We start from the raw sequence: 18,468 nt of genomic DNA, 5'->3' as shown, positions 1-18,468 counted from the left end.
ACTTCATAAGCCTGACGCAAATGCCAGCATTACCCTGTCAAGAAACCACCTGCTACTAGTCCTGCGGTCTCTAGGGCACATATGTGGATGGATAAAACAATCTAGCTTCCCCAAAATTACTCTGACCGCCTCATCGCAGTTGTTCCTGTAACAGGCAAAGAAGAGGGCAACCTGACCAGAGCCTCAGGGTTTCAGGGCCCGGGGACCTCGGGTAGGACGTGTCAAGGCCTTCCCTCTCTTCTGTCCAATGGCTTTCCTGGACTTTCGAGGGGGGAGTGGGAGGGACCAAATTGTTAGTAAACGCGGAGCCACGTGCGGGAGCTGATCCTGGAGACCACCCCCGCCCCCGCCCCGGGTCGGCGCGTGCGCACTAGGTACGCAGTCTGTAAGCAAGCCCGCGCTTCTGCGCGGAAGCGACAATCCCGGCTGCACGTGGGCTCCGGGGCGATGGAGGGAGTGATGCAGACTGAGACTAAGATCCGCGCTGAGTCTGGAATAGAGTCCGGCCCTCGGGGTCCCGGTTGTAGTCTCCGGAACTTTGCCTGCGAACAGAATTTGTTGTCCCGGCCCGATGGCTCGGCCTCTTTCCTGCAAGGTAGGAACTCACCCAGGTCGTATTCGTTTTAGGGCGCGGTTACAATGTACTGTGCTAGCTGGTAAATATTCCTCCTGGACTGGTGCATTTCTTGCCGGGGTGGATACTACTGCATACATATACCTCTCCCTCCAGACTAGCCGGGAGAAGGTATTTCCACTTTGGTAAGTACTCAGAATGAGGGAGGGGCAGACCTCCTCTTAAGAACGAATACTCCAGCATAGGGGAAATCTCCTTACCCGGGTGTCTCCCTTGACTAGGTTCCTCCGCCGCCTCCCACACACGCACCCTGCGTCCATACATCCCGGGGTGAGGCAAACCCCTTTGTTCGCATAAATACCCGGTAGACTGGCAGATCACCACTAGCGGTTTAATAACTCCCTGGACCCGTGGCAGATCTTCTACCGAAGTAGATACTTATCAGATTGAGGGTGATGTCCCCAGCCCCACCCCCACCCATTGGGTAAATATCCCTTTGACTGGGATACACAACTCTTTCTATATCCCTAAGATTGGGGCAGGTCTTACCTATTAGGTAAATATCCCCTTCCCCTAGCTAAATAATTCTCAGACTAGACTCACCTCCCTGACCCCGGGAAATATTCCTCTGGAGACAGGCCTAAGGATCACCCCCATAAATGCTTCAGGCCCTGCCTTAGGGCATTACCTCAGACCCAGGTACAGAACCTGCTTTCATTCATTCCGTCATTGAACACACGTATTTTTGCTAGCACTGAGAATACATGGATAAAAATTTTTTTTAAATCCCAGCCCTAATGGAGTTTACGTTCTAGTCAAAGAGACAGACAAAAGATAAGTAAGTAAAATATATAGTAACATGCTGTGGAGAAAAATATAGTAGGGAAGAGGATTAGGGTGTGCCAGAAAGGGTTGCAGTCTTAATTAGGATGGTAAGGAAAGGCCTCACTGAGATGGTACCTTCTGAATAAAAACCTAAAGGTAAGAGAGCAAACCCTAAAGAGATCAAGAGGAAAACTTACCAAGCATTGGGAACCTCTGAGGCCAAAACTTGCTTGGTGAGGAATAGTCAGGGAACAAGTGTGGCTACAGCAGAAACAGGAGGCGGGAAGGAGGTAAGGAGGCCTGCCCGTCACGTAAGGCCTAGCGATTGAGAATGGAGCCATGTGACATGATCTGAATATATATTAACAGAATCTCTCTGGCTGCACTGTTGAGGTTAGAGGGGGAAAGGGGGAGGTAAGGGTGGCTCAGACCAGAGTGGAAGCAGTGCAGGGGGTGAGATTCTGAAGGGAAAACTGACAGATTTTGCAGATGGGTTGGTTTGGGGATATGAAAAAAAGGAGTCAGGGATAACGCGAAAGTTTTTTTCCCAGATCAGCTGTGCTAGGAGAAGATGAGTTCAGTTTGGAACATTAAATTTACAATGCATAGTAGACATCCCCGTGGCAGTGTGGACTGGGCAGTAGTACATACAAGTCTGGAATTTGGAATCCTTCGGCTATAAATAGTATTTCAAGCTACCGATTGGTAAATGGTATTTCAAGCTACCGATTGGATGGGATCACCAAGAAAATTAGTATAGATGGAGAAGAGAAGCGGTCCCAGGACTAAGCCCTGGGTCTTCTAGCTTGTGCAGAGCTAGGAAAAGACACTGAGAAGGAGAAGATAGTAAGGTAGGAAGAAAACCAAGAGAGGGCGGTGACCTGGAGCCCAGAGAAGAACGTGTTTGAGCTGTAAGGGCCAACCAACTGCATTAGTCCTACTGAGAGGCTACATCACGTGAGGATGGGCTAGACCTGTGGGTTGACAACTTGGACGTATGTCATTGGTGGCGCAGTCAAGAGCTGTTCTGGTGGAGGGATGGGGTCAAGGAGGAAAAGAAAGAGTCAGTGAGTGGAGACAGCTCTTCAGGAGCTTTGCTGTAAGAGAATCAGATAAATGGGGCAGGAGTTAGATGGATGTGGGGTCCAGAGGGGAGGGACTCTTGTGCTCACTGGAGTAACAGGAAGGAAGGCCCCAGTGTGGCTCTTGTTCTGCTTGGATAATTTCCCCCTTCGGGTGCATTCTCCTGGAGCCTGGAGAATCCCCTCCATTGTGTGGCAGCTCCTCCCCGCCAACCCCAGGGAAAAAAAGGCCTCTACCCGGGACCTCCCCAGGGCTTAGCTCTCTTGCTAAATGAAGATGCCTGGAGTTCCTTAGCGCTTAAGAAATACTGAGTCCCTTTTGTGTTATAAAACCCCAAAGCCCAGGACCCTGGAGCAGGGTCCTTTGCAGACCTTCAAAAGTGTGTCCCACATGCTTCTGGCCTCAGAATCTCTGATGAGGTTAAAAATGCAAAGCCTCAGAACCTACCCACTCCCAACTAAGGCTGGCCTACATTTTTGAATTAATTGCTGTGGTGAGTCTGACTGCAGCCCAGTGTTTTGAAGCTTTGCTGGAGCTCCGTTTCTTCCCACTGCAGGTTGCAGGCCCAGCTACACAGTAGAATGGCCTGTGGCGCTCTGAGGCTGCTGGTGCCTGAGCCCCAACCCCCAGCAATGGAATTAGGCTCTCTGGGGGAGGGACCTGGGCATCAGTATCTTTTAAAGCTACGCAGTGAGTCCGTTGTGCAGCCAGGGTTGAGAACCACTGCGTCATTCGTGGTTATTTTTAACTGGAATAGAGTAGAAGATATCAGAGTATATCAAAGCAATAACGGTAAGAGTTTTTTTGTGAGGCTTTTGTTCCATTTACATGCACACAGATTTGGGTGAGTTTTAGGTCCTGCTCTAAAACGTATTTCTTATTGGGAGTTAGGGTCAGGAAAGTTTGCAAGCTGCTGCTGACGTCCAGTGTCCTCATTCTGCAGATGGTGAAACTAAGGCCCAGAGAAGTGAGCAAAATCGGCTGAGGTTACAGAGCCTGGAGGAAATAAGCAGGCGTCAGGCCCCACCCCCAGATATTTATCTCTTTCTCAGGTGTCCTGACTGCTGCACAGTTTGGGGATGTGAGCCTGAGGGAAGAGAGCTGGGCTAAGGGAAGCTTTGGATGGAGAAGTTGGGACCAGCAGCAGTAAGAGGGAGAAAGTTTAGCTCTCAGGAAGAACTTCCCATTAAAGTTTATAGTAATAGCTAAAGTCTTTTGGGCACTCAGCACTTATAGGCACAGTCGTAAGTGGTTTTCTTTTTATCTCATGTAATCCTCACAGCTGTGAGGGAGGTACTGTGGTTATCCCCATTTTACAGATGAGGAAGTGGAGGCAGAGAAATGAAGCAAGTGCTCAAAGAATCACTGCCAACAAATGGTGAGCCACAGTGAGGGTGATGTGGGCAACCCTGGCCACCTGGCTCAGGGCCCACAATGTTAAGTGCCAGGCGTTGGGCCCCAGAGGCAGGGAAGATTTGGGTGAGGCCTCCCATGCTGTCTCCCCAGGAGATACCTCCGTCCTGGCAGGCGTGTACGGGCCAGCAGAGGTGAAAGTCAGCAAAGAGATCTTCAACAAGGCCACACTGGAGGTGAACCTGAGGCCGAAGATCGGTCTGCCTGGTAATTGGGCCTCTCACCCGGTGTCTCCCTCACTGCTTTTCCTGGTCTCCACTCCCCCCCTCCCTCTCATCACCCCTCAGCTATTTCTTTCCTTTTTTTTTTTTTTTTTTTTTTTTTTGATATTTATTTATTTTGGCTGTGCCGGGTCTTAGTTGCGTCATACGGGCTCTTAGTTGCGGCATGCATGCAGGATCTAGTTCCCCAACCAGGGATCGAACCTGGGCCCCCTGCTTTGGGTGTGCGGAATCTTACCCACCGGACCACCAGGGAAGTCCCCTGCCCTCAGCTATTTCTGTCTCTTTCTCCAACTCTCTGCTTCTGAGTCCCTGTTTCTGTCACTTTTCTCTCTTTCTCCCTGTCTCTCTCCATCTTCACTTTCCCCTCCTCTTTCCTGGCTCCATCTCTCCTCCTTTCCATTAACCTGTTTTTCCACTCTTTTACTCTGTCCCCCTCACTCCCCAGGGCTGGGCCCACTGGGATGGGAGTGGACAGCAGCACTGGACATGGGAGCTCAGAGGTTCTCTTCCCCGGGAGGCTCCTTTGGTGGGTGCTGGAAGTGGCAGGGGTCTGGTGGGTGGCAGTCAGGCCCTGCCTCCTTCCCACTGGGACTCCTCTGTTATCCATTCAGGGTCTTCCAGCAGCCCAGACTGGGACTGCAGGCCCTTTTCCAGAGGGCTTGGGTGGGGCATATGGAGGAAGGTGAGCCAGATGGAAGGGAAGAGCCTGACAACCCCACCCCACCCCTGATTTCCCCAGGCGTAGCGGAGAAGAGCCGGGAGCGGCTGATCAGAAACACGTGTGAAGCAGTGGTGCTGGGAGCTCTGCACCCCCGCACCTCCATAACCGTGGTGCTGCAGGTCGTCAGCGATGCTGGCTCTGTATCCTTTCCCCTAGGCCACCTCCTCCAGGAAGTCCTCCAGAATCCAAAGCCTGTGCCAGTGACCTCAACTCTGACCCTGAGCTTGGATTTGAGGCTCAACACCGGGGGAGCCCTGAGCAGGTAGAACCTTAGGTTCAGCAGCTCAGCCTTGAAAGATCGCTGTGGTTTGGGTAGAGGTAGAGAAAGGTAGAGGCCAAGGACCAGAAACAGGCATTTCTAGATGGCTTTGCAGGTGCATGGCCCTGCGTTGGGCAGACACTTCACAGATGAGGGAAAAGGAGGACTGTTGCGAACCCATTTCACAGAGGGGAGGCAATGGAGGGTCAGTGGCAGAGGTGGGACTGATTGATTGTGAAACTGGGCCCTGGGGAGGAAAGACTTGAGGAAACTGAGGTGGGGCCACCTGTCTGACTCAGGCCTGTGCTCACCTTGCACTATGCCAGGGCCACACCTCTCCCCTGGACTGTGGGCTCCCTGAGGACACCGACCCCTCCCTCTGTCACCCTGCCCATCTATCGCCTGGTAGCACTGCATGCTCTAGATACCCCAGCTCCAGGCCTGGCTCTGCCACTGCCTACTTGTGTGATCTTGGAAGGCTTCTGTCCTCCGTTTCCCTGAAGGTGCATATCTGTTGAATATCATTATGATCCCTGATTGAGGCTCAGAGGGAATACATAACTTGCTCAAGGTCACACAGCTTAGAGGTGGCAAATTCAGATCTGGAACCCAAGGATACGTGATCCCAGAACTACTCTGCCTTTCTGTGATCAATTAGTGATGTCTGCTACAGGCACTGGCAGGGTGAATGGAGGCATGGATATGTTCTGCTGACCAGCCCTCCAGTAGGAACTCTTAAACTGGGAATTTCCTGGCGGTCCAGTGGTTAGGACTCTGCTCTCTCACTGCTGAGGGCCTGGGTTTAATCCCTGATTGGGGAACTAAGATCCCACAAGCTTCACAGTGCGGCCAAAAAAAAGGAAGAAAAAAAAGAAACTCTTAACCACTGCCTGTGGCACTCAGCTCCTGGCCTGTTGCCTGAATGCCGCCTGCATGGCACTGGTGGACGCAGGTGTGCCCATGCGGGCCCTCTTCTGTGGGGTCACCTGTGCTCTGGACTCTGATGGGACCCTCCTGCTGGACCCCACAGCCAAGCAAGAAAAGGTAGGTATGAAGGGCAGGGTGGTAAAAGGCCTTGGACAGACACTCTTCCTCTCCTCCTCTAGGCCTCACTTCTCCAAAACAGTTGGCTTGTACCACCTCAGTTTCAGCTGGTAAGCTCTGCCCTGTTCATCTGGGCAAGTGCTAGAAACCCGACTCTAACCTGCTGAAGCAAAAAGGGAACTGATTTTAAGAGGTTCAAAAACAAAAGCAAAGGAGGAAAGAGTTTTTTCTTCATTGGCTCAAGGTCACAGTGTGCTAGGGTTCTGGTTATTCCCAGTTATCTGCTCAGGACTGTAACAGTCACATCCAGTCGGGAAAGCAGAAACCCCTGGGGGGATTTCAGACGGAATTTAATGCAAGGAACTAGTTATAACCATATTGGAAGAGCTGAAGGAGGAAAAGGGAAGAAGAGAGGACACCCAGAGATTAGAAGCCGGAAGCCCGCTCCTGCTCTGTACTGGTGGAGACACTGATGCGGTCAGATCTAGATGCACAGAGATGGGCTGGCTTTGCCCTGGCTGCTGAAGTCCAGAACCCACCCCATCTCCATGCCTCCTGTGGCAGGTGATATACCCCAAACTCCTGCTGCAATGAGGACCAAGATGCTCTCTCCTCCCTCCCAGTCTCCCACCAGATTCCTGGTAGAACCTAACTGGCAGGGGAATCTGGGAAATACAGTTTGCTGGCTTCCAGCCCCAGGGGTACAGAGCACTGCAGGGAGATGGGAGGCACCAGGGAATGACCAGCACTGTGGCTGCTGCCCTTGAGGCGCAGGATACTGTGCTCTGAAGCCCCTGTCAGAACCATGTGGTGGAATTTGGCATGGGTCGCGATTACTCAAGGAAGCAGGGAAGGGGTGGTAGGTAGCCCAAAAAGAAAAAAAATACACTTGATACTTGACTGAAAAGCAAGCCCCCTCTTTGGGACCAGCTAAGATTGTGTCTGAGGAGAGAGTCCCAGGTCCCCCACCTTGTACCCCTCATCCCTAGGAGGCCCGGGCAGTCCTGACCTTTGCACTTGACAGCGTGGAACGGAAGCTGCTGATGTCCACCACTAAGGGGCTCTACTCTGATGCTGAGGTACCAGTGTGCAATTGGGGGTGAATGCCAGATCCTTCCCACCCACCTGACATGAGGTCCTGTCCCAATCCTAGGAAGCTTAAGGAGGGCCTCGTCCTTGCATCCCTTCTGTAAATAGGAGTTTTCAAACTTTGTAGCCACAGAAACCTTTGTGGGAATTTTAAAGGGAGGACCAATTTATGAGAAGAGGGGCACAGGTTGAAATCAAGAGATGGGGGCGCCTTGAGGCCTCCCAGCTTCCAGCTCAGAGCTGTGCACCCCGGAACTCGGGGTGTCTGAAAAACAGAGTTTGGCACCTGTTGGGCCAAATGGTCTCCAAGAATATTTCCCACCTGGCCCTCCTGTGAACCCAGGTATACAAGGCCATAAAGATTTGGGGTCTCAGGTTCCATGGCTTTTAAGACTATTTGGAGTCACAGGGCCTGTGGCTCTAAAATTCCAATCTGGCCCCGGAGCTCAACAAGGTTGGGGTCACGTCCAGGGGTCAGGATGCCTGATGCCTTTGGTCTGAGGGCCTGGAGCTGCTGGAACCTGACCCCTGAGCCCTCTTCCCCTTGAAGGAGCCCATGAAGTGGGGAAGAAGGAAATGCACTGAGAGTAAATCCCGCTCCATCCCGCTCCACCTGCCTCCCCTTGGGGGGCGGGGCTCCCGGTGAACTGGGAGGTGCGGCCTGACAGGCCGTGTGGGTGCAGGCCTGGGCCCGCAGCACTAAGCCCCTCTCCCTTCCCAGCTCCAGCAGTGCCTGGCTGCAGCCCAGGCTGCCTCCCAGCACGTCTTCCGCTTCTACCGGGAATCTCTGCAGAGGCGTTACTCCAAGAGCTGAGGCACGCTGGGGCAAGCTGCCCCTCCCACCACCTCCAGCATCAAATAAACTGGTAGCCCGGCCCTGCTGAGAAAGTGGCTATAGCCAGCCCCTGGGCCCGGGGGGCACAGACTCCACCCCACCCCAGGAAAACACTAGTAGGATGGTGCATTTATGGACTGACTCTACTCATTCTAACAGCCCGGTGAAGTGGGACTGCTGGGTGTTGAGGCCTCAGCAGTGAATGAGGCCCACGTCCCAGGTTCGAGGAGCAGTGATGTGATGGACAAATAAAATTGGTGTTTTTTGGATGATGGATGCTATTTAAAAACAGGGGAGATGGGTTTAGGTGAGTCGGGGGAGGGCAGATTTAATACATCAGTCGAGGACACCTCCATGGAGAGGGGAACATCTGAGGGAAGCCCAGGAAGAGGCCAGGGACGAACTCAGGGACTCGTGGACATGTTGGGGGAGGACCCCCTGGCAGAGACGGGCAGAGGTTCAAGGACCAGCGAGGTGGCCAGGGTGGCTGGAGCAGAGGACTAAGGAGAGTAAGGAGATGGTCAGGGAGGCAGTGGCCTTCGTGGGCCTCGGAGGGGAATCTGGCTCTGAATGCTGCCTTTACCCACACGACAACCCTGTGAGGTGCGGCTGTTGTTACAGTCTGTTTTAAGGTAAGGAAACAAGGGACTTCCCTGGTGGCGCAGTGGTTATGGATCTGCCTGCCAGTGCAGGGGACACGGATTCGAGCCCTGGTCCGGGAAGATCCCACATGCCAAGGAGCACTTAAGCCCGTGCACCACAACTACTGAACCTGTGCTCTAGAGCCCTCGAGCCACAACTACTGAGCCCACGTACCTAGAGCCCGTGCTCCACAAGAGTAGCCCCCGCTCGCCGCAACCAGAGAGAGCCTGCGTGTAGTAACGAAGACCCAACGCAGCCAAAAATAAAAATAAAATTCAAGAAAGAGGGCTTCCCTGGTGGCGCAGTGGTTGGGGGTCTGCCTGACGATGCAGGGGGCGCGGGTTCGTGCCCCGGTCCGGGAAGATCCCACATGCCGCGGAGCAACTAGGCCCGTGAGGCACGGCCGCTGAGCCTGCATATCCGGAGCCTGTGCTCTGCGGCGGGGGAGGCCACGGCAGTGAGAGGCCCGTGTACCACAAAAAAAAGAAAGAAAAAAATAAGGGAACAAGCTCAGAAGCCAGTTAACTGCCAGAGGTCACCAGCTAGTTAAGTGGTGGAGCACGGGCCCCACTCAAGAGTCCAGACCCAGGGACTTCCCTGGCCGTCCAGCAGTTAAGACTCCACGCGTCCACTGCAGGGCACACGGCTTCGATCCCTAGTTGGGGATCCCGCGTGCCACTTGGTGCGGGCAAAAAAAAAAGGTCCAGACCCAGAGCCCTCACTGTGCAGACAAACACTGGAGGTGCCAGCGCATTCTGGACCTCGGGTCCCTGTCTGTGAAAGGAAATGGCCAAGGCCTCTTGGTTCTCTCTCGGGGGTGATGGCACCCCCTGAGGGGCTTTTGGAAATGGGTGTATTTTCAGTTCTGATTTGACTGATCCCCACCCTCCCATTCAGGGGTCAGGAGCCAAGATCACGCTAGCATCCAGCAAGGCATAACGTCCCCACAGGTGGGCCACGTGGCTGCCAGGTCCTGTCTGCCACTGACGTGTAGGGTTTTATGACACATCTGGGGGCCCTGTGCTGCACACTTCACATGCTTAAACTGGCCCACACGGTGCCCACAATTGCCCCTTTGAGCAGGTGTCATTTTCATCCCCAGTAAACAAGAAGGAAATGCATAAATATCTTTACCTTGAAATTACACTCCGTGAAGACGTGCAGGAGAGCACAAACGGAATAGTGTTTTCTTCTAAGAAGCACGATTAAATGGCATTAAGTGGAATGAAAAAACTAAACCACTCTCAGTTTATTACTTGGTAATATCAGGCTCCATTTAATGTACCTCTGATAAGCTCAGAACAGGGCTGTTTTGCCTGCCAGAGTGCCAGCCCTTTGAGGCCTGAAGGCCCCATCCCTCCCAATCTCAGGCTATGTGATGGGGCTGCCTCCTAGCCCGGGTGGGCCACTGAGAGGGTGCCTGGGGAAGAGGACCTTTGGGGTACCAGAGCTGCCTGCTCCATTCTCCTCCCCCACGAGGCGGAGCCTGTGCAGTGAAGCCAAGAGATGGGGAGAGCAGACTATTTTATCTGAGGCCTTCAGTTCTCCCTCAGCTTCCCTTTTGTTGTGTAAGGCAGTCTGAGTTGGATTCTGCCATTTGCTGGCGAAGGAGCTCTGGGGGGGGCTGCTGTTTACACAGTATGACTCATTTAGTCTTCAGAACTGCTCCAGGTGTGGGAGAGATTAGTCCCATTTTGCAGATGAAACGTGAGGCTCAGAAGGTACGTGGGCAGAGGTTACACAGTGAACTTGGAGGAGGAAGGCCTTGGAACCTGGCTTTCTCTAATTCTCTACCTATCACCCACGTTGTGAAGAGAATATTCTGCAATTTGGAAGCCCGCCGAGCTTCCTCGGATTCCCTCTTCTCTGGCTCCGAGGTGTCCGGAAGCACCCCGGGGGGCACCCTGTCACTGCGGCCCGTCCCTTACGCCTTCCCACACAGACAGACACAGGTTTGGCGGCAGGAGTGTCTGGTGTTTAATCGCTGTTTGCGGCCTCCAGGAAGGGTGGTGCGGGGGAGGGGGAGAACCGACTCACTCCCCATTTTTGGACGCTGCTGCCGCCGCCGCCTCATCCACCTGGATTCTCCACTCCGACCGCGGACGCGCTGGGAGGCCGGCCCCTGGGTTCACAGTGGGGACCGCAGGGGCAACTAGGGCGCGTCCCGGGAGGCGAGGTAGGCGGCCAGGGTCACCAGGGCGGCCGCGTACATGCACACGCCCAGCCCGACGGCCAGGACCCCCAGCAGGAAGGCGCGGCGGGAGGCGGCCCCTGCCCCCTGGCCGTCCCCCTTGGCCCAAGCCTCGTTGGTCTGTGGAGGCGTTGGGCAGCGGTGACTCAGGTATCCCCTCATCCCACCCTGCTTCCCACAGCCCGACCCTCCCCCACCCAACACACCCATGTATTCATTCATATGTTCCAAAAACACAGGGAGCAGCTACTGTGGGTCAGGCACAGTTGGGCACTGGGGATACTGGGTGATTAATAAAAATATGCATATATTACTATATGCCACAGTTCTAACTCGCTGAGCCTCACAATGACCCTGAGGCAGGAATTATTCGTTCCCATTTTACAGTTGAGGAAAATGAGGCACCAGGAGTTTAAGTGGCTTGCCCACAACCTTACCAGAGGGTGGCAGGCCTAGGATTGGAGCTCAGGTTCTTAACCACCACTCTGGGCTGCCGTCTGTGAAAAATGCCTCATTTTACCCCTGAATGTTTCTATGTAAATCCTTTCTCCATCACTTTTTTTTTCCCCCCAAGTATGCCTCCTCTTTTTTTCTTTTCTTTCGAATGCATTTTTCTCTTCTCTATCCAACCCCCTCCCAGCTCCACCCACAGACTGACCTTCTGGGCCAGGCAGAAGGCGGCAATGCCCACGGGCCAGAAAAAGCACAGCATGGAAAAGACAGCCAAGCCAAGGTGGTCGTGGGGCAGGAGTGGGGAGAGAAGGCCGCCCCCATCCCAGTCCGAGTCACTGTCACTGGATGACACATCCTATGGGCAGGAGACAGCCTAAGTGGTCATCTCCACCCATCCTCCTTGCCCCACTGCTCCACTCCCCATGCCCCCAAAGACACCAAGAGAGAAAAATGTTCCAAGAGGTAGGCCCTTCACTTGCCCACATCCTGGATCCCTCTGACGGGAAGCTCTGGACCCTGTCTCCAGAGAAAAGCCTCACCCACACTCAAAAGCTTTGAGTTCACTTTCAAGCTCACAGGTCCACTCATGGATACTACAGCTGCTTATAAGCTCTGAGTTAAAAACCGCTGAAGTGGAGACAGAAACCAATGGAGACTGGAACCTGCAAAAAGATGGTGATTAGGGGAGCCAGCTCTGGTGGCCTAAATTACTAGGACAAACCTGCCTGCTGAAACTACAGGTTCTAGATTAAAAATATATATTTTTAAATCTTGCATCAAATAGCTCACAAGACTTTAAGGAGTTACTGTAAAGCCAAAACTGAAGTGAAAATCAAGGTTAATTTAACAGAGAGGTCAAATGAACAGAGAAGGCCCCTTCCGCCCTGCAGGCATTTACCAATCCCATTTACCAATCCCTGAATGAAAAATTAACCTTTCATTCAGACCTTGAACTAGATTAAAAATGATCTTTCACTGGTAGTACCCCCAGACAGCTGACAAAAGCAAACCAAATCCTCTCCTGAGGAAGGTACTTTCATTCTAGGCCTCAAAACAATTTTTCAAATACAGTGACCAGCATGCAAAGATAACCAGGCAGACAGGAACCACGGAGGAGAGCGAGGTAATAAGGCCCTCAAGGTCTTCAAATAATGGGATTCTTTGACACAAACCATGTCAAAGTGAAGCTTACTGCCACAGTGGGGCAGACCGTGTTTCCCAAAATGGCCACATCCATCTCTCCCCTCCCACATGCTCTTCTTACTGTGTGACTGATAATCTCAATAGGGGTGAGGTCTGTGTCCACTTTCCTTGAGTCTGGGAAGGCTATGATTCATTTGTAATTGATAGAATGTGGTGGAAGTAATGCAACGCGACTTGCAAGCGTAAGTCAGAAAAGGTGAGGCAGCTTCTGCTTTGCTGAAACACTCCTGCCGGAGGCTGGAGGCACATGAGTCTTGGCTGCCCTGAAGGCGCCATGCTGTAAGCCCAAACCAGCCCACATGGGGAGACTCCTGCAGAAGCCCCGAGACTACGTTAAGAGAGAGTTTAGTCAACCAGACCCCAGCTGCTTCAGACCGACTGTTCCAGCTCTAGCCACTGGCTGACCGCAACCTCATGAAAGACCCTGAGGCAGAACCAGCCAAGTCCTTCCCAAGTTCCCAACCCATGGAAACCATGAGCCATGATAATGATTGTTGTTGTTTTAAGCTACTAAGCTTTGGGGTGATTTCTTATGTGGCAATAGCAACTGGAAAACCATGTTTAGCAGATAAAAGACAAGCTTGACAATATGCACAAGGAATAAGAAATTATAAAAAATGACATTAATTGGAAGAGAGAGAGAGAGAGAGAGAGACCAGGGCAAACAGAGGCACAGAGATGCATCGGCTTTGGAAAGACATGGACTGATAGAGAACAGGGGGGTCAGAAATCAGAGGGAAGACAAACAGACACAAAGGGAACAAAGATGAGAGATGAATCTGGAGAGAAAAAGGTAAAGAAGCCAGGGGGGATGGAGAACAGGAAAAACCACACCTGGAAACCCAGGAAGGCCAAACGCAGTTGCGAAGTGAGACTCCCGGCCAGCAGCTGGCAGCTGGAGTTGGCCAGCAGCCTGCCGGATGTTGGCCACAGCTGGATTCACCTCCAGCCCCCTCCCCCAGCTCCCACTAAGGAGCCTACCTTAGTGGTCCTGCTCCTACCTCAAGGTCGGGGAGCCCTGGCTCCCCCAGTACAGCACTCACAGAAGGAAGAGATGGTGGCAGGAACTGCCAATCCCTCAGTGATTCTGCAAAGGCTGTCTCTTGAAAGGGAGGCCCTGGCTCAGGCTCGCCAGGCTTCTGGACAGGGGGCTCACCGCCTACACCCACCAGCAGAGGCTGTTGGAGATCTGGAAGACTGGGGTTGTCCATGGCTCGGGAGAGGCTCCCAGAGGGGCCTCCTGGGAGTAGGGGAAAGAAAAAGACAAGTTGTAAAAGTCTCACTTTTATCCTTCCCCTGACTCCTGGCTTTGGAGAGACTCCAGGCAGAGACTAGGTAGCTGAACCATCCTCAGACCCATTTTACTGATAGTAAAACCGAGGCCCAGAGAGTAACAGAGGTTGGTCCAAGTTGTGAAGAGAACTCAGGACTCTGGACATTCAGTTCCAGGGCTTCTCTCTCCTCAGGCAAAAACCACACACCTGTTGCACATTTATTCCAAACCATGCCTTACACACTTACTTGGCCCATGAACTACACACCCATCCTGGGTTGACACTCTCATCCCTCTCCCCCACACCCATCCCCAATGATGCTTAGTTCACACACCGCCTGTGCCCCCAAGCCTGCACACTCTCAATACCTGCCACACATACCCATCCGGGCAAGCCCAATCCCCACCTCCACCTGTGCACATTCACATCCCAAGGGACTGTTTGCATACTTGCCCCAAACAACACGAGCTCCCAAAGGTCTTACTCACTCACCCCAAATAACTCCTTGCACATTCATACTAATCCCCCCAGCATCAGATTCTCCCCAGATGCACATATATGTACAGGCTTCCCACACATGCAGCCTGGACACTCTCCCCCGTCCCCATCACTTCCCTTGCACATCTGCCCAAACACCCAGGGCCACACACCCCTCTCTTTCTCCACCCACATCCATGGCCCACACTCACCCGCTCCGCTACAACCTCCTGTTTTACCAGAATCCACCTTTGCACACTTCCCCCATAACACCACCAACCCACCACACAACTCAACCACGGAGACTATTCTCGCCCTCACAATCCCCCTGCGGGGGTCCCCAAGTCTCCCGCCCTCAGTCCAAACCTGGCTTGAGCCGATTTCCTGGCCAAGGTTTTGCCTCCCTGTCCCCAGCGCCAGGACCCGGGAGAAGAGCGGTGCCCTCCCCCAGCTGCGCCTCTCACAGCCCACGGCTATAGGCCGGGACCTCCTGGGCTCTCCGCACCGACACCCTCCCCGATCCTGCCGCTCAGGGTGGGGGAACTCAGTGAGCCCCGCGCTCCTAGGGGTCTGGGCCTCGGGGTACGGGGTCTGAGAGCTCCGCTGCGCGCCCCTCTCAGCGCCCCGGGCCCGCGGCGCGCAGGGGCGGGGCGGTGGGCTCCCGGGCTCCGCCCTCAGAGGAGGCCGCGGTGGGCGGTGGGGGTGGGGGGGGAAATGGGGCCTTGAAGGCCGACGTCAGCGCCCGGCGCTGGCCCTTGCCATCCCGGGTGCGGAGGAGCAGGCGGAGGTCTCCGAGGTCAGCGGGCCCTGACATCCCGAACCCAGACCCAAACGCTGCAGGACGGAGGACGGGGCGCCCCGATTCTCCAGAGCCTTCCTGGCTTGGCCCTGCTTCCACCCCACTGCCCTCCCCCGTCCCCAACAGTAAAAACAGCAACCCCGGCTAACTGTGGGCACGGTTCTTAGTGCTTTACATGTACACGTACACGTTTATTCCCGAGAACGACCTAAGAGGCACTATCATTGATTGTCTTGTCGTGCCAGGACGAAACGGGCGCAGAGAGTTAGAACTTGCCTAAAAGCGTGCCGCCGGGTCACTGAGTGCAGACTACGCCCGGCGCGGGGGTTAGATACCCTAAGTTCATCAACGCACGGACTCCTCTCAGTAGCTCTATTTCTATCCCTATTAGGCAGTTAAGGAAACTGAGGCTCAGAGATGTGTGCTCACTTGGCCAAGGTAAACAACTGGTACTAGGACCGACCCGCAGATTGTAACCCAGGGCTGTATTTCTTGCCGGCCCAAGTGGAGGGGAGAAAGCAGAGGCAGAAGGTGCGGCGGGGGCTTCCAGGGAAAGGGGCGGTGCTGGGAGTGGGCCAGGGATGGCATGCTGCTTAGCAGGTGGTACAGGCGGTGGTTACGAGTTAGTGTTTGGACCCACACAGACCTGAGTTCCTTTACAGGCTCTTCAAAGCACTCGCTGTGTGACCTCTGGAAAATGGCATCACCTCTCTGAACCCCAATTTCTTCATCTGTGAAATAGCGTAAATACCCCCTGCCTCTTAGCTGTGATAACATATATAAAGCACTTAGATTAGGTGCCATAACAGATGTCCAACATTTGCCCCAAACTAGGCACTCTGAACGTGTTTGATGGTGTTTAGGAATATAATTGTTTACATCCGTCTTCATCAGTCTAATTAAGGAACTCTTCTCGCCCAGCAGTCCTCCACCTCCTTCAGGGAGGCCACCCAGTTTGCAGTGGCTTCTCTTTCTCGGAAGCCCTCCATCTCACCAGTCCCAGACAGCCAAACTGGAGGATTCCCTTCCTGATGTGGGGCAGGCCAGCGTTCCCTCGCTCCAGTGCTCTGGGGCTCCGTGCCAAGAGTCCAGACGCTGAAGCTGGTACAGGCCCCACTCCTGGGGAGAACAGACGGTGTCTGGAAGTGACCTTGGCTCAGCCAGAGTTTCTGGCAGACAACAGGCAGGGAGACCCACAGGAGCATAGATGAGAAGGAGAGGGGGCAGAACTGTTTAATGGGGAGAGACACACTTGTTACTCTGTATCTCCTTAACCTCGCTCTTATCACTATGAAACATATTACATATTTCTGCTGGTTTGAATCCTCCCACCAGTGCCAGCTCCAGCTTGGCTGGGATTTGATCCCTTTTGTTTACTGCTGTGCCTCAGGGCCTAGAACAGTGCCTGGCCCCAAGCAGGACTTTGATACATATTTGTAGGGTGAGGGCATGAATTCTCACCAGCCTCAGTTTTTTACCAAATCCCTGAGCAATGTGGGTCCCTTCGACCCCCTAGTCCACCGTAGAGATTTATTCACTTCCAACAGATCTCTCTGGCCACCATCAGCCTCGTACAGTCTCCCCACCCCTTCCAGGATGTCACTAGAGGCCCAGGCCTCTTGGGGTTTGTGATGGTCCTGGAATATTAAACACAAAATTCCAGCCAGGATCATCAACAGAAGCCTAAACCACTGAGTGAAAGTTTGATGAGAAACAGGATATTTATTTAGTCTCAAAGTATATCCTCCCACAGATTAATTATTAATTACAAAGGAAAAAAAATAGTATTAACGGACACCACCTAAAACCAGGTGATAGAAGTTAACATCACCAGTATCGGGACAAATGAACATCGTGTGCCTCCTGATATGCACCGAAAAGGACACAACACCATTTCTGTGATGTTTTTCTGCCAAAAATGCATCATCCGAATTGAATCATGAGAAAACATGGGTCAAAGCCCAACTGAGGGACACTCTATAAAGTACTTGGTCTGTACACTTTAAAAATGTCAGTGTCATGAAAACCAAAACAATAACAAAAATTTAAAAGCTGGCAGCCAGTTCTAGATTAAAGGTGACTAAAGAAACATGACAGGGCTGCCCTGGTGGCGCAGTGGTGGAGAGTCGGCCTGCCGATGCAGGGGACGCGGGTTCGTGCCCCGGTCCGGGAAGATCTCACATGCCGCGGAGCGGCTGGGCCCGTGAGCCATGGCCGCTGAGCCTGCGCGTCCGGAACCTGTGCTCCGCAACGGGAGAGGCCCGCGTACCGCAAAAAAAAAAAAAAAAAAAAAGAAAGAAACATGACAACTAAACAAAGTGTGATCCCGGATGGAAAGCAGATGGTGACAAGGTATGTTATTGGGACAATGGGAGAAATTTGAACATAAACTATAAATTAGATGATAATTTTCTATCAATCTCAAACTGATACTTGGGGAAACGTTAAATTGGTATTATGGTTATATAGGAGAATCCCCTTGTTCTTAGGAGAATTTTACTAATATAATATTATGAATTATATTTACGAATATAATATATGTGTGTGTGTGTGTGTGTATGTATGCAGAAAAGCAAGCAAAAGAATTGAACAAAATTTCACAGAAAGAGGAAATCCAAGGGAGAGAGGAACATTTAAAAATTTACTCAACTAATCATTAGGGAAATGCAAATTAAAATCACAGTGCGATACCAGTATACACCCACCAGAATGGCTAAATGAAAGAAGACACCACCAGGAAGTGTTGGTGAGGATATAGAGTGGGGAAACTCTCATACACTGCTGGTGGGCATCCAAATTGGTCCAACCACTAGGCAAACTGTTGGGCAGTTTCTACTATAGCTGAACGTATCCTATGACCCAGCAATTGCAGTCCAATCAGATATGAACATATGTCCACCAAAAAACAAATTCCCATCAACAGATGGATAAAGTGTAGCATCTTCACACAGAGGAAACTATATAGCAATGAGAATGAAAGAGCTACAGCCACATGCAATAGCATGGGATGAATTTCACAAACAAAACACTGAGCAGGGATTCCCTGGTGGCGCACTGGTTGAGAGTCCGCCTGCCGATGCAGGGGACACAGGTTCGTGCCCCGGTCCGGGAAGATCTCACATGCCGCGGAGCGGCTGGGCCCGTGAGCCATGGCCGCTGAGCCTGCGCGTCCGGAGCCTGTGCTCCGCAACGGGAGAGGCCACAACAGTGAGAGGCCCGCGTACCGCAAAAAAAAAAAAAAAAAAAAAAAAAAAAGCACCGAGCAAAAGACAGCAGACACAAAACAATGCATATTGCGAGATTTCATTTACATAAAGTACGAAAACAGGCAAAATTAATCCATATTGTTAGAAGTCCAGTTA

At 52.7% G+C, this 18,468-nt stretch overlaps 2 protein-coding genes across 5 annotated transcripts; one reads left to right on the top strand and one right to left on the bottom strand.

Annotated features, from left to right (window-relative positions):
* Positions 1–292: 292 nt before the first annotated feature.
* On the top strand, positions 293–8,793 carry EXOSC5 (exosome component 5). 3 transcript variants are annotated; one of them, XM_029243338.1, is made up of 6 exons: positions 293–595; positions 3,989–4,102; positions 4,859–4,980; positions 6,003–6,143; positions 7,133–7,222; positions 7,954–8,792. In XM_029243338.1, the coding sequence occupies exons 1-6, from the start codon at positions 448–450 to the stop codon at positions 8,044–8,046; spliced, it is 708 nt and encodes a 235-aa protein (XP_029099171.1). In that variant the 5' UTR covers positions 293–447; the 3' UTR covers positions 8,047–8,792. The 3 variants fall into 3 exon arrangements, with proteins under 3 accessions (XP_029099171.1, XP_029099177.1, XP_029099186.1); XM_029243344.1 differs by lacking the exons at positions 293–595; positions 4,859–4,980 and adding exons at positions 641–3,860; positions 4,997–5,102 and having other exon boundaries at positions 7,954–8,793; XM_029243353.1 differs by lacking the exon at positions 293–595 and adding an exon at positions 641–3,860.
* Positions 8,794–10,581: 1,788 nt separating this feature from the next.
* On the bottom strand, positions 10,582–14,104 carry TMEM91 (transmembrane protein 91). 2 transcript variants are annotated; one of them, XM_029243368.1, is made up of 3 exons: positions 13,558–14,104; positions 11,559–11,708; positions 10,582–10,831 (listed from the first exon to the last, which is right to left on the bottom strand). In XM_029243368.1, exons 1-3 carry the CDS (start codon positions 13,765–13,767, stop codon positions 10,634–10,636), a joined length of 558 nt encoding a protein of 185 aa, XP_029099201.1. In that variant the 5' UTR covers positions 13,768–14,104; the 3' UTR covers positions 10,582–10,633. The 2 variants fall into 2 exon arrangements, with proteins under 2 accessions (XP_029099201.1, XP_029099210.1); XM_029243377.1 differs by lacking the exon at positions 10,582–10,831 and adding an exon at positions 10,862–11,020.
* Between the last annotated feature and the right edge of the window lie 4,364 nt (positions 14,105–18,468).

This window comes from Monodon monoceros, unplaced genomic scaffold (genome assembly GCF_005190385.1).
Source record: "Monodon monoceros isolate NGI ecotype Baffin Bay Population unplaced genomic scaffold, NGI_Narwhal_1 Super_Scaffold_10, whole genome shotgun sequence".
In the NCBI taxonomy this organism is placed as follows: domain Eukaryota; kingdom Metazoa; phylum Chordata; class Mammalia; order Artiodactyla; family Monodontidae; genus Monodon; species Monodon monoceros.
This window is presented reverse-complemented; position numbering and strand designations above follow the sequence as displayed.

Excerpts from the sequence above, each read along its gene's own strand:
- EXOSC5 (XM_029243338.1), top strand. The coding sequence starts at position 448 with ATGGAGGGAGTGATGCAGACTGAGACTAAGATCCGCGCTGAGTCTGGA. Across the intron at positions 4,981-6,002 it reads TCGTCAGCGATGCTGGCTCT|CTCCTGGCCTGTTGCCTGAA; the intron begins GTATCCTTTCCC and ends TGTGGCACTCAG. Across the intron at positions 6,144-7,132 it reads CCACAGCCAAGCAAGAAAAG|GAGGCCCGGGCAGTCCTGAC; the intron begins GTAGGTATGAAG and ends CCTCATCCCTAG.
- TMEM91 (XM_029243368.1), bottom strand. The coding sequence starts at position 13,767 with ATGGACAACCCCAGTCTTCCAGATCTCCAACAGCCTCTGCTGGTGGGT. Across the intron at positions 11,709-13,557 it reads CAGGGCTCCCCGACCTTGAG|GATGTGTCATCCAGTGACAG; the intron begins GTAGGAGCAGGA and ends TCCTGCCCATAG. Across the intron at positions 10,832-11,558 it reads CCTTCTGCCTGGCCCAGAAG|GGGCCGGCCTCCCAGCGCGT; the intron begins GTCAGTCTGTGG and ends CTGTGAACCCAG.